The sequence below is a fragment of the Pelophylax lessonae genome (genome assembly GCF_965119305.1).
Source record: "Pelophylax lessonae genome assembly, chromosome: 9".
Taxonomy (NCBI): Eukaryota; Metazoa; Chordata; class Amphibia; order Anura; family Ranidae; genus Pelophylax; species Pelophylax lessonae.
The window spans coordinates 63,568,564-63,583,020 of NC_138776.1; the positions used below are offsets into that span (position 1 = coordinate 63,568,564).

The 14,457-nt window shown below is 39.5% G+C and overlaps 1 protein-coding gene across 1 annotated transcript in view; it reads right to left on the reverse strand.

Moving 5' to 3' along the window:
* The window catches only part of ADAM12 (ADAM metallopeptidase domain 12), a 1,097,024-nt gene that overhangs the window by 840,618 nt on the left and 241,949 nt on the right, over window positions 1–14,457 (reverse strand). Inside the window, exon 3 of the mRNA XM_082269366.1 lies at window positions 10,915–10,988. Coding sequence (XP_082125492.1) covers window positions 10,915–10,988 — 74 coding nt within the window. The remainder of the gene's footprint in view (window positions 1–10,914; window positions 10,989–14,457) is intronic.

Sequence of the window (14,457 nt, forward strand, 5' to 3'; positions counted from 1 at the left end):
TTTTAGTAAAAGGGCGTGATGAAACAAATCCACAAAAATCTAAATTGGGGTTGTAACAAAAATAGACAGTCATGACAATAAATGGGCAGCAAACAGGCAATTGTGGCTAAGCGTGAGCATAATACAGGTAGCTGTGACAATGGATAGGCAACTAGTAGGCAGGGTATACAGCGCTGTCTATGTAGTTTATGCATAGGTTAATTTTTGGTTACTATGAGATGAATTGTGGATAGTGATGCATCAGCCTGAGATTGTGTCACTTCCCTTTAGAGGGGATATAGGGTAGAGAGATGTTCCCCCGGAGCGTTTTCCATGGGAGGCAGCCAGAAGGCCACACATTTGATGATGTAATCATCATTAATGAGCAGAGAGCAATTACCTGAACTTATGGGACCTAATCAGGGGAAAAGAGAGAGACATTCATATGAGAAGTGTCAAAGCTACAGGTATGCACACCAATATCACAGCCAAAGCTACAGCTCATGTTCTGTAAAAGTGTGTTTAACCATTACTAACAATCATTGAATATTTCCCAAATGCTGCATTACTGAACTATATGGAACCTGCCTCCTAAGTGCCAAGGACTAAATACAGTGAACAAGCTCAGTTTATTAGCACAGTCTGATTTGGTCATTATATAGAGAAATCAAGTGTATGCTTTTACTGTGAATGCGAACGGGGCATCAAGTTTAAAACTATGGTGACAATGAATTAAGCAAAAGCGTAATAACTCCATAAAGGAGGAGGAGGAGCAGCCAGTTTGGGAAAATGACCAGTGGTAGCCAGTGACTGAGGTTCTGTTGGAGGGGTGGATTTATTCTCAGTTGATCTGCCCTTCCTAACACTAGGGACCCTATCTTAGGGCTCACTGTGGAATGGAGCCTTTTATGGACTGAGCCTGAACCACAGATGTGCAGGACTCGCAAAGTATTTGGTGGCTTCCCTCCCATGCCTTTTAACTAAAACAAGTAGTGTGTAGTACTGTATGTGTAGGAATTAGTGGAGGATAAGTGGTGTTCTGCAAGGTCAGCCTCAAAATGCCTGTGGTCAATGTAAGGATAGGTGGCCCAAGGGGAGTTATCTCACACATTAATTAAGCAAATAAAAAGCTTTGTTGGTAATTCCCCCATGCTGCTAACAAATTAATAAATAAGTAACAAATTGCAGGGACAATGACCAAAGCCTAATCTGTTTCTTTCCTCCCCTTACTTTTACTCCAGTTTTCCAAACCACAAGCAGTGGTCACTTTCTCCCCCTGACTATCCTTCCTGTGGTGAGAGAAAGAGGAGGAGACAAAACAGCCTGCATTAGGGCCCTCTTTTCCTCTACTGAAATCAGTTCACGCCATAGTGTAAATCACTATTCCAGTCAGCAGTGGCTGGATCGAGCTACCAGTGGCATGGAGATCAAGTATTCTTCTTGATTAGCTAGAGTCTATGAGTCAGTAACATGGAGTTCCTATATATGCTATTCAGTACAACACCTTAATACTTATGTTTGCCTTAAAAGTTGGTATTATAGTATTATAGTGATTTATATGATCAGAGAACCTAGGTACTTATTTCTCTAAAGTTCATATATTAAAGTTTAAAGCCCCAACTCCAGCGTGGGTGAACAGTGGGTAGCATTAGGAACTTTCTAATTTTTTCTGAGGGGTCTTTTGGCCACTTATAGGAGGCATGGCACACTCTTCCTCCTCTCTTCCTTTTCAGCTACAGGCAGTCTTCGATGATGCAGATGCAACGCAGTGGTGACGCACTCCCAGGGGGTAAATCTATTATCTTTATATAGGGTTATAGAAGTTAACTAAATGACACCAGGGGTTATTTAACCCAGAAGAGGACCAGGGCTTGACCACAAAGTGGTGAGTCTGCAGCAGACAGTTGGGGAGAGAACTAGTACTGCAAGTGGATTTTTTTTTTTGTTAAACTAATGCTGTGTAATGGGAAAAAAAAAAGGTTTGACAGGAGTTGAGCTTAAAAATGATTTCTCGCTCAGGCTCTCCATTACTTCTCATTGAGACGTTGGGTATTGAGGTAAGGAGAGCAATTGCTCCTTGGTAGTGTGCCCTAGCAAGGGTTTGGTAGTTCTTTGTATGTTTAAGGTCCAGCCCCAGACAATTTTTAGTGTAACCAGGACAATAAAGGTATGGAATCTCTTGAATGGGGTAAAAGAAAAAATAAAACCTAAACCTAACAGGAGGTTTGTCTAAATTTGTTTTTGTTGAAAAAAAAAAAATCCTAGTAATTCGGTCCATCAGCATGATGGATACGGATAGCGCAGATGATACATCCTGCTAACAATCTTTATGTTCCTAATCATTCGATAAGAATAGAAAGTTTTACTTATTTAGCTCATCTTCTGAAGAGAAAAAAAACCTGCATGAGGTCGATGAATCACACAAACATTGAGAAGTGATATGATATGAACTGCAGGAGCATAGATTAGGGTAAATTGAATAAACTCTCCAACTTAAGCAGTGGTTGTTAGCATTAGTTGCTAACTAATTACTTGCACTTGTTGCCTTTAATAGTCCTTGAAGTGGTCCTTTTAGTAGGCTTTAAATAAATGTTAATGTGATCAGTATGAAGTTAAATTATGTTAAACTATGCTTAAGCAGATATTGCAGACTTTAGAGCGTACATTCATTTTCTTTCTTTACTTTCTTTTATTTTAATTGTTTTCTCTTTGTAAGCATTTTGTTATACAATACAAAAGACGAGAAGGAAAACAACCGACAATGCAAAAAAAAAAAAAAAGTTAATGATTCCCCTTTAAAGCCAGGTATGCATCCAGCTAACAAAGAACTACAAATTTAAGCATGCCTGATGTAGCACAATGCCGCTTGCTAATGATCAGCGGAAGGCCCTCAGTTACCAAATGCACCTCTATTTTTCTACTTTTCATAAGAATGGACAGGTTTTATCTGTTGCTGTTCTTAGTGTTCCCAGATGGAGATTCCAACTTAGCTTGTCCAGCAGTGACCGCTGCTTCTCTGCTATGGCCCATGTTCTTTACCGTCATAGATTGTCTATATTTTCCTATTGAGCATCCACCAGAAGCTTCAAAACCACAGACCGGTCTCTCAGGCAAGAAGAACCTGACATTGCTAAGGACAAGAGCAGAAGCAGATTTCCTTGAAAGGGTCAAGAAAGGCATCAGGTGCAGGTTTAAATCCTTCACTGCTCCACTCTACCTAAATCTACTGTAGAGTTTTAATTTACAGCAATGCTTCTATTTCTTTTCTACTATGAAAAACAATGGCGAGTAGCAGAACCATCTCACATATGGAAATGGGTATATAAATGAAGAATGCAATAGTGATCATCTATTTTGGGTCATAACACGGACATCATAAGATTAGAGTGAACAAGCACAATGATGTCACACTGTACAGAACTAGTGATCAGATGTATATTCTGTTGTTTTTAAAGGTATCTTTTACTGAAAAAAATAAAAATACATATATGAAAGCTGCCACCGTAGACCTCCTTTTTGGCTTTCAAGTTGATCGCATGCTTTTAGTGACCTGAAGTAATATGCAGATTAGAATTTGCTCTTATGTTGCCGATCTGTATGTTTGTTCCAGGTCAAAGTAGCTTTTTCATAGGGAGTCAGCAATGGCAGACTCACTATCTTTCTCTTAAAACAGGTTTCTTTTCATGTGCAGTGTAAAAAGACTCTCGAGAACACAAAAACATACACCATCCAACTTGCAGGTGTCAAGGCTCAGACAATGAAGTCTAGAGGTCTGTTGAGTACTCCTTTTCTTTTAAAATATTGCTTGTATTTTTGTTTCTGTGGCAAATTTATGTCATATGCATTAACTGACACATTTACTTTCTTCCCCTTAATAGTATAAGAGCCAAAATCCATGAGCTTTGTCATTTTTATCACCTTTTCTGTTTTTCCCTCCAGTTCCTCATCTGCTATCTGCCTTTCCTTAAGTACTTTAGACACTTCTTTCTTTTCATCATCATGCCTTTCATTTAGCCTAACAGGGGAGCAGGATAAGGACCTGTGTCTGTGGGGAGCCATGGAGCAATATCTTTTGGGAATTTGGGAATTACTTCTCCTTCTCTCTCTGGACCTTGAGCACTCTCATTGCTTCCTCTCGTGTTACTTGGAAGTAGATCTGGAACGTCTGTATATATACAGCTATGTTTGTTAATCACATATGCCTTCTGTACTTCCTGTTTTGTAATTTAGTACAGTGATTATGCATTATTGTATTTCATGCTTAGTATAAAGCTGGCCACACACTGTAAGACTCCTCTCATTTACCTCTATGGGCTAATTCATCAGGAACCAGTGGCATACTTGGGGAGGTCCGCACAGTGTTCTATGCCTTATTTACTTTTAGGCCCTGTATTTTGAATAATACTGAGCTTAACTTCAGTTACATTAATAAAGTTTCATGTTATAAATATATCCTCTCTATTGAGTTCAAGATTGAAAAAAACATAAATTTTTCCTCCAGTAAATATTACATAAAAATATTTTACATTTTTTAGCCAGCTGCTGGTATTATAGGAGTGTGTAGTGTAACTAAAGGCAAACTTTTTTTTTTTTTTTTCATTTTAGATAGAGTAACTGGGGATTGTATATTTTTTATTAAATGTTTTATTAAAGTTGTTTTTATATATCCTGAATATATAATTTATTTCCACTTCACATACTTTCATGTGTGTGTATATACAAGACTGCATTTGTTCAGTCACACACGTTTTTAGTAGGAAGGGGTTAACAAGATTTTTGGCATAAAACTGGGCGTGGAGGGACATTTTCAACTTAGCTGGGACTAATTGTTTTTCATACACTGGATGGTGGCATAATCGGCGAGACTACTGTCTGGGATGTCATCGGAGTGTAGCGCTCCACACAGCATGTATTGTCCAACCGATTAACTCCAGATCCTCCCTGTGGGTTGCTATAATTATTTGAGCATGGTGGAGCAATATGTCTTATGCCCCTGATGGCGTCATATGATGAAACGCATAGGGCAGAGCTAGGACGTACATCGCACCACACATGCACGGTAAACTCGTGGCCATCTTGGAATTGGCTGTTTGGAAATCTCTGTATGCTGTACATGCCTGCTTTTAACTGGAATATTGTAAGTGCAATACCTTTCAATAAATCTACTATTAATTTAAACGGGACTTCGCTATGGGATTCGCTCTCTTTGTTTTCATGTCGGTGGTTGTATGAGATCTATTCATTTGGCACAAACTGCTGCCCCTGAAGGACTAACAGGGTTCTGTGACACACATATTGAAGCCCAGGGTTTGGAGAATCTTGCAGGATTCCCATATATATCAAATGCAGGTTTGACCATTTAGTGGTCATATTTTTCTGGTAAGCCCCCAACTGTTACACAGGGTGGCTTGCTTTTCTATTTGGGATTTCTGGAACAGTTTGAACTATCTCTGCTGACATATCTACATTGAAAGACTTTTCTTCCCTATGAATCACATCTAACCATATTGGTTTTGGCGACTTCCATTTATTTGCGCACAGATATATTTAGTTATATTCTGATTTTTTCTCAATTATTCATGCACTTATTTGTGTCACTCACAGTTATTTGTGGTTTATACACCTTAATTGTTGTCACTCCATGTGTAGTGTTTATTTAAAGTCATAAGCACAGCACGTTTGTGTTCCCAAGGGAGGGTTATAGCCTTATGATTTTTATTTTTCTGCCTTTTCTTTTAGTTTCACGTTCGATGTTAAACAGGACAAATTTAGAGGGGAACTCTGCTTAAAGGGGGCACAGACAGCAATAATAACTGACAGGTGTTCTAATCCCCCTCCACTCTATCCAAAATTTAGAAACAAGTTTTTCCTTTAGTTAGACTTGCAGATCTCTTGCACACTGCTGTCCACTTTTGCTCAGTTTTCAGGCATACAGGTGTTTTTTTTTTTTTTTTTACTAATCTAAATGCAGTTTCCACTGCTTTCAATGTGCCTGTACACAGAGGCCCATAAACATGCTCTGCATATTGATCAGTGGAAAAAAAAAATAAAACAGAAATCTGTTTTGCCGGTCAATATTTTTCTGGTAAACTTGCGAATGCGCACAAATGCCACATTTTCTGCTTGCGTGTGCATACCTGCAAATACTCACAAGTGATATACAGCCAATTCTCAAGTTTTTTTCTTCCAGGAATGTCTGCTGCTCACATATCAGTACAGTGTGCAAGAGGCCTAACTGTTACCTGTTTTTAGATGCGCTGTTAAAAGAAAATCTGTTGACGGAGTCATAACCTGGCCATGCATAGATTCAGGCAGTTTAGCAAGGAATGGCCGAGATTCAATCCATCCATGGGCAGGCTGATTGTACTAAAATCAATCCATTAATCACTTTGGGTACAACCAGCCTGGCACATTTTTTACATGCGATTACTGTCGGTGGCTTTAGCCACTAGCAGTAACCTTTGTGTCCTGCCAACCGTTAAGAGTCCCTGGGGCACCTCCCCCCCCCCCGCCAGAACACAATAGCGCTGTGGTGAGGTGGAAGGAAAAGAAAATCAAAGGTGCTTTGTACAACCAACTCAATAAGTAAAATTTGTTTCTAATCCCCCTCCCTCCTTCCCCCTGCAGGTTCTGTTCAGATGTGCTGGGGATTCAAATCCGTATGAGGGAGTTTAAAGGCAAGCATCTTCTATGGAATTCTCTATAAAATGTCACTTTTCTGTTCAATTCATCCTGCATTAAATATCGAATTGTAAAGGTAAGATTTTTCCAAAAATAGTAAAAAACAAATACAAAAAACATAAAAAATAAAAATGAAAATTATAAATTTAAAATGAATGCTGGATTTTGTCATTTTTTAAAATTTTATTTTGGGGGGGGGGGGGTATAGCATTAAACACATTCTTATGTGTAATTTTGATTACGTGCAGTTGGCTGCTTCTGCTAGAAAAACTTCTGTTCAGTACCCTCTTCATAGTCACTGGATATTGCCCTGAATACCTGTCTTCCGGCATGTGAGAGTAAGCAGCAGCCGCTACTGAGAAGAGCTGTGCTGCTCACCCACCCCCCTTCTGCCATCACTATCATTCAATAAAACTCTTACTATTATTGCCCCACAGTGCATCACCTTACACAAAACTAATGGGTTATGTTACAAAAAACAAAATTGAAAAAAAAAAAAAAATTACCTTTAAAATAAAAACGAATCCCAAACCGGTATAGTTCCCCATCAGATTGGTATTTGTCATAAAAATAGCCCTGGGATTTTAAGGCGATCGAGAAGCCTGTAACCCTTTAAAAGGTATTTGAGATAGCTCTGTATTCATACATATCAGTTTATTTTCAATAAGTTGACCACAAATACAGTTTATAAATTACTTAACATTTTACAATACATACACAGGTCACTGTTAGAAATTCATTCATACTGGCTAAATGGAATGGTCAAATTAAGTGTCCTTTTAAATTAACCTTTCATGGGTAACAAGGGACAGTATAATTATCTATACCAGCAGGAGAAATAGTTCCAGGACATATAAAGTCTCTTCATTTTTACTGTGGCTTCTATCAGACACAATAGAGTGCCTATCAACAGGTAATTATTTTATTCATGAATCCACTGGGCAATATACAACGTCACTCTGAGCAGTAATCTGCCCCAGCTTCATGCTGGGAGAATGTAAAGAGCCGCAACTGTGTGTTGTAATTCATTAAGGACTTTATAAAAGGCCCATAAAACCATTTATCTTTCCATTTCTGGAATGTTTTAGAGATGACAGGAGAGTAATGACTAATCATAAAATTGTGACACCTAATTCTGGGCTGAGCAAATATAAAACAGATTAATTAGAACTGTTCCATCTATCGGAACTGAACTGATAAAACATTTAGAAAAGTCGCTCTATTAAACATATTGCAAATGTATTATTTACAGACGCTCAAAGATTTTCCATGTAAAAGGTATTTTTCTTCAGCTTTGGACAAAACGGAATAACTACCGATTTCTGTTTCATTTTCTAGCTATCACTTTTTCCCAAATTTATAGATTATGAAAGATTTTTTTTTCACAAGAAATCTAGAAACAAGAAAGAAGCTCCAAGATTAGAAAATATATGAATATATGAAAGGGTACGGCTTGTGGCCCACTGAATCTAAAGGAAAGCTGGCTTATGTATAGACTAACTGAAGAGCCACTGCAACACGGGAACACACAATGAACTGCTGCAGCTGGGTTTTCCAAGGAATTTCGCAGGCTGTGATGTCAGAAGGTCCATTTAAGTTGCAGCAATCTTGGTTTTAAAGTGACTCTAAAGAAAATAATAATAAAACTGTCATACTTAAATGCTTTGTACAATGGTTTTGCAATGAACAGCCCCAATCCTCGACTTCTTGCGTCCCCCTCCTAGCTCCTCCTATGCTCCAAGAACCCCATACCAAGCAGTTGCTATGGGGGCACTTATAAGGGATCACTCCCAAGCTGCGCTTGTATGTGTCCATTGTCCTGCCGCCAGCTCTCTCCTCACTGGCTGTGATTGACAGCAGCAGGAACTGCTGCCTTATCTTCAGTGAGGAGAGAAAGAGAGCCAAGAGAATCACTGCTCTCGGGCATAGCACTGGATAAGGGGGAATTGGGGGGGGGGGGATGGACAGCTGCACACAGGTTTTGTACTTTAATGCAGAGAATGCATTAAAGCAGAGTTCCACCCAAAAGTGGAACTTCCCTCAGAAGTTTGGCCCCCTCCTCCTTCCCTCGCCGCCAAGCCAATCCAAATGTGCAGCGCACTTTGTGCATGCGTATTAGGGACCCGCTCGTGAAGCCGCAAGGCAATGGCGGCGGCAGCACCTGACAGCCGATGGAAGCATCGGCTGTGTTGCCGACATTGCTGGACTCCAGGACAGGTAAGTGTCCTAATATTAAAAGTCAGCAGCTACAGTATGTGTAGCTGCTGACTTTTAATTTTTGGAGGGGGAGGATGTGAGGCTGGAACACCGCTTTAAAAAGGTAAAAAAAAAACCTTCTGGTCAATTTGGTTGGTCGCAGATTGGTCGGTAAGGAGAGCTTGGAAATCTTTTTTTCTTGTTATATGCATTGCTTTTCCAATGCTCCTTGCTGCAGAGACCAGTTACAGGTGTGAACAGTAACCAGTTGTTTTTGTTATAGATTATATTGACCAGGCAACGCACTGACATCTTTGCTGCCATTGTGCTATAGGCTGGGTGTTCAGTGTGCCCCTGTGCCTTTAAGAAGGGGTGGGCTCCCTTCAGGTATATCTGTCCTACACCTGTCCATTAAATGCATGTGCTTCCATTGTTGGAGACTCACAGAATTTAGAGTTAGGACCACAGATAATGGGGTGCCTTGACGGGGCTTACGCATGTATTTGCAAATGTGTGCAACTAAACCCCTGTTTTTAACACGTACTGTTGGACAGGTCAATTTGGTTGGTCGCAGATTGGTTGGTAAGGAGAGCTTGGAAATCTTTGTGTCTTGTTATATGCATTGCCCTTCCAATGCTCCTTGCTGCAGAGACCAGTTACAGGTGTGGACAGTAACCAGTTGTTTTTGTTACACTTTAAGCTCAACACTAGTAAGAAGCATTTAATCAAGGTATGCATTCTTAAAAAGAACATATTTATATAATTACGACTAGTAAAACAACCTGTGTTATGATATCAGCCTCCTGTTAGCTCCTGCACAGCAGTTCTCAAATTGGAAGAAGGAGGGCAGCACCATTTCCACCAGGACACAAAGTAACAAAAAGGTGAGGTCAGGGGAAAATCTTCCAATGATTCTGGTGACAACCATTTCCCCTCACCCTGGAGTCATTTTCTGACAGATTCCATTGTGTCGTCTCTGGGACAGGGAAACCTTTCCAATGGGGCAAAAAAAAAAAAAAGCGTTTTCCAATCTACAAAACAAAAAAATGGCTTTTGATACAAGGTAAGTATACAGTATTGAGGCAAACTACTCCTAAAATGAAGGAATGCTGAGGCAGTTCGAAGATCGGTTTAGGGGCTCCCCCTATACCAGGACTTATAATATGGCAACAGTGGAAAAACGGTACTGGACAACAGACGGGATATAAGATGTGTTGTATGCATTCTTTTGCCCAGTCATGTGTAATAAAGACTTACTAGACTCATAATAAATCTCTCTCATCCCTTTTACATTCCTCGTATTACTTCAGGGGCCGCTGGGATACCCTGGGTGATGAAGAGGTGCACCTAAAAATTGAAATCTTAAGCCCAATCTTCTCTAAATTCAGGTCCAAGGTCCCATCAACACATTTTTTTGTCAAGGACTTTTTTATATTTAGCAGACACACACTTCAGCTAGTCTTGTCAAGTTTGAACTTTCGTGTCCCTAAAAGAAAATGGCAGGCTAGGTACAATATTTTTCAAATTAAAAAATAAAATTAAAAAAACGGCTTCTATATTTTTAAACTGAAAGGTGGGTTAAGCCTGGGCAAATTTTTCTCAGTCTATTCAATGTTATAAACTGTATGTCCCAGTATTGGTACTTTTATACAGTAGGCCTGGCAGTTTGTAGAGGTTTCTTGACATGAAGGTGTGGTTGTCATATATAGTTGCAAATGTATTAACTCTAATCTTATTAAAATGTTGGAAGTAGGTTTTAATCTGGTCCCTTTCTCTATATGGCAGGGATTAGTGATGAAAAAAATTCATTACATAATGCAAGTCATGTAAATTCGCCTGATAAGTACCGCCACACACGCACACACAGTAAATGAAAGTAGCAAGGAATAGGCTAGTAATCATCTATTAATGATGAATACTTCACATTTGTTTACAGAGGATTAGGTTGTACATCCAAAAGCACCCTGCAGGGTATGAGGAGGATGGCAGAACATTTTGTACCGGAACACTACCACAATTTCAGAAGAGATTCTAATGACAGCAATTAACTGTACTTACTCGTTTCTCTCCAGATTTAACAGCAGTTCCTCCTCTTTAGATCTTAGTAACAGTCTTAGTCTTGATGGATGACCCTTAAAAAGCAGAAATGATAATTAAGAATCAGGTAATGAGATAAAAGCACAGAACGTGCGATTACATCACTGGTTGTGGTACACTGCAGTCCAAGATACGTCTTTGGAGAGCTACCCCAGCGACGACTTCGTAAAAGGTTAGTCTAATATCAGAGAAATCAGCATCAATAGGTATACAACATACCATATGGTTTAAAGACTCAATAGGTTTTCCTCAAGAACAGTGAATAAAACCACAATAAACTAAACAGTATTGTTCATAGGAGTGTTTTAGGCTCAACTTTAGGATTTTTAAAATTTGTTATTAGTAAAGTGTAATGCTGTGTATCCTATTACCTGCGAGCTGATGCAGAAAATTCTCCCTGCAGTGTTTTCCCACCAAATACTGTCCTGAGCAACATTCTTCTGGTGCTGTGAAAGCTAACTGCAGCTGCTGCTACAGAGAAAAAAGTTAGCCGGCCCATCCCCTTCTGCTTTTCCCACCATTCACAGAACTCCCGCAATGCATTGCATTCACTGAATGGGCAGTGGAGCAGGTAAATTACAGGATGTCAATACCTATTCACAGAATGCAATGCACAGGATGAAAAATATTCCTACCCATGATGCCACCACTCCTTTGAGACCCTGGCAATAGTTGATAAATGCAAAAAAAAAAGTATTATTTATAAAAGAATAAAAAATATAATAATTTGTTTTTTTCTTTTTTGCTTTGATAATAATTTCCTTTGCAGATCCCAGTTCCGTGCCAATTTTCTTTTTTTCGGAACTCAGATTAAAAAGTTTAAGAACCCCCTGGTTTATTATAACCAATCAGATATAAGGTGGGTGGGGCAGGCAGCACAGGGGCTAAGTGGTTGGCACTTCCTTCTAGCAGCACTAGAGTCGTCGGTTCAAATCCCAATCCCAGCAATACCTGGTTTGCATGTTCTTCCTGTGCCTACATGGGTTTACTTCCACACCTCAAAGACATGCTGGTTGGCTAATTGGCTCCTGACTAAATTGGTCCTAGTATGTATTTGAGTTGGGGACCCTTATATTGAAAGCTCCGTGAGGGCAGTGACTTATGTGAATGTATAATATTTAGTATGTAAAGTGGTGCATAAATTGACGGCGCTACATAAGTACCTTTAACCACTTAAGCCCCGGAAGATTTTACCCCCTTCCTTTTCCGGTTCATCCTACCAATGACACCCAAGGGTCTTCTGTACGGATACTGGTCTGTCAACACTTGCAAGGTTTTTTAATTGTGTGTCTATTCTTTTTTAGACATATACGTTGTATAAAATTTTTGTGCTTTATGTAATAAAATTGTTTTGTACCCTTACAATTTTCGTATTCTTGTTCAGTGTGCATGTGGCATACAAAGTCCCACACCATTGGGGGATTTTCCTTTTCCTTCCTGACCAGGGGGTATTTTGCGATTCGGCACTGCGTGATTTTAACGGACAATTGCGCGGTCGTGCGACGCTGTACCTAAACAAATTTGACGTCCTATTTTTCCCACAAACAGAGCTTTCTTTTGGTGGTATTTGATCACCTGTGCGATTTTTTGATCATGCGCTATAAACAAAAAAAAGAGCGTCAATTTTTCAAAAATAACAATATTTTTCACATTTTTTTATATGAAATTCCCAAAAAAGAAATGTAAAAAAATTGCAAAAAGCGTATTTTGATTGGTTTGCGCAAAAGTTATCGCGTTTACAAACAAAGGGAAAGATTTTTGTCATTTTTGTTGTTTTTTTTTTTAACGCGTAATGGCGGCGATCTGCGATTTTTTTGCGGTACTGCAACATTGGGGCGGACAGATCGGACCCTTGACAGACATTTTTGACACTTTTGGGGTTACCAGTGACATTACTGCAGTAATCAGTTCTATACATATGCACTGTTACTGTAAAAATACACTGGTAGGGAAGGGGTTAACTTTATTTGAGAGGGAGGGGCTGTGTGTGTCCCTAGGGGCGTGATTCTAACTGTGATTGGCTGTGGCTTGAAGTGTAGGAACAATGATCAACGGTCCTACATAGTAGAGCTGTATGATCACTGTTTCTACACAGGGGAGAATGACAGGCGGCTTGTTTACACTAGCCGCCTGCCTTTCTCCCGCTGTCACGGACGATCGTGAGTGAGCGGCGGACATCGGGTCGGCCGCTCACACGCGCGGGGGGGGCCGTGACCGCGCCTCCGGCGACGCACGCTTGCTCCCCAGAGCCTCACAGGCTAGTGACGTACCGATACGTCACTTTGCCTGTGAGGGGCTGACCGCCGCAGTATATGTGCTTGCGGCGGTCGGCAAGTGGTTAACACTTAAATAATAACTCTCCAATACTAAAATAAATGACAGCTGTAATCCGGTTCCTACATCTAAAAAAGATAACTTGACTAAAAGAGTATTTAAAAAATTGGGCCCTTAAAAAATATATATACTCCACAGTGCCCTATTTGTAAAAAAATAATAATTGTGCTATTTTTGACAACCATTCAACTTCTACCTTTCAGGTCTGCATGATAAGTTAGAACACGGTAGCAAATAGTAGATTCATTCCCAAAAGCAAGCTGGGACATTTTTTTGTTTTTTTCCCCTAATGATGTTATAGGGTTTAGATTCCAATAATGGGTCTACGTTATTTGTAGTACCTAGAATAACCATCAGAAAGGCCTTAGGTAGAGGTACAAATGATCATATACTTTATTAATTCAACCAAATTAAAAATGAATCAGTGTTCATTCTGAGATATAGATATGGTGCTGATCGGTATTCAAAACAGATCAAAAGGGTTTGTTTATCAGGGTAATTACATGGCTTCATTGAAGTTAATGTTATTGCAATACATAAAGCAGAACTTGGCATAGAATCAACATAGACCATAAAATACATATTTAAAAATGAAATATATCAAATCTGTCTGCATAAATATCAGTAATAATTAGCATCTTTTCACAGCAGTAAACACATTTATTCAGAACTTACAAAATGACACCACTGTGTCATAAAGAAGTCAAATAACTGGATCATTGAAAGTACAAGTGACACGCTGCATGGTACGCTTTCATAGAATCAGACTGCAAGTCAACACCTCTCTCAGGCGGTAGGGAAATGAATGCACTATTGTGTAGGGTAATGTTCTAAATTTTCTGGTGTTTTAAGCATGACAAATGTCACCAAAATATTCAACCATGTGAGCCCTATTTGCGCACATACTTTTTCAGTGCAGTTAACAAGCATTCAAAATGTTACTAAACCCACAACAGTATAAATCAGTCTGTATGTGCAGTAAAGCATGCTTGTTATACCCACTTTGGAACCTAGGGGGTAATCCTCTGCATTGTGTAAAAAGGCTGTTCGACCCGGTCTTCTCTGATCCCCCCCTTCTTCTACTCTCCCCTGATAATATCCTGATAACAGTCTATGGAGTCAGGCTGCACATTCTCAGTTTGGTGTGTATTTCTAGAGAGGTTTTTTTTT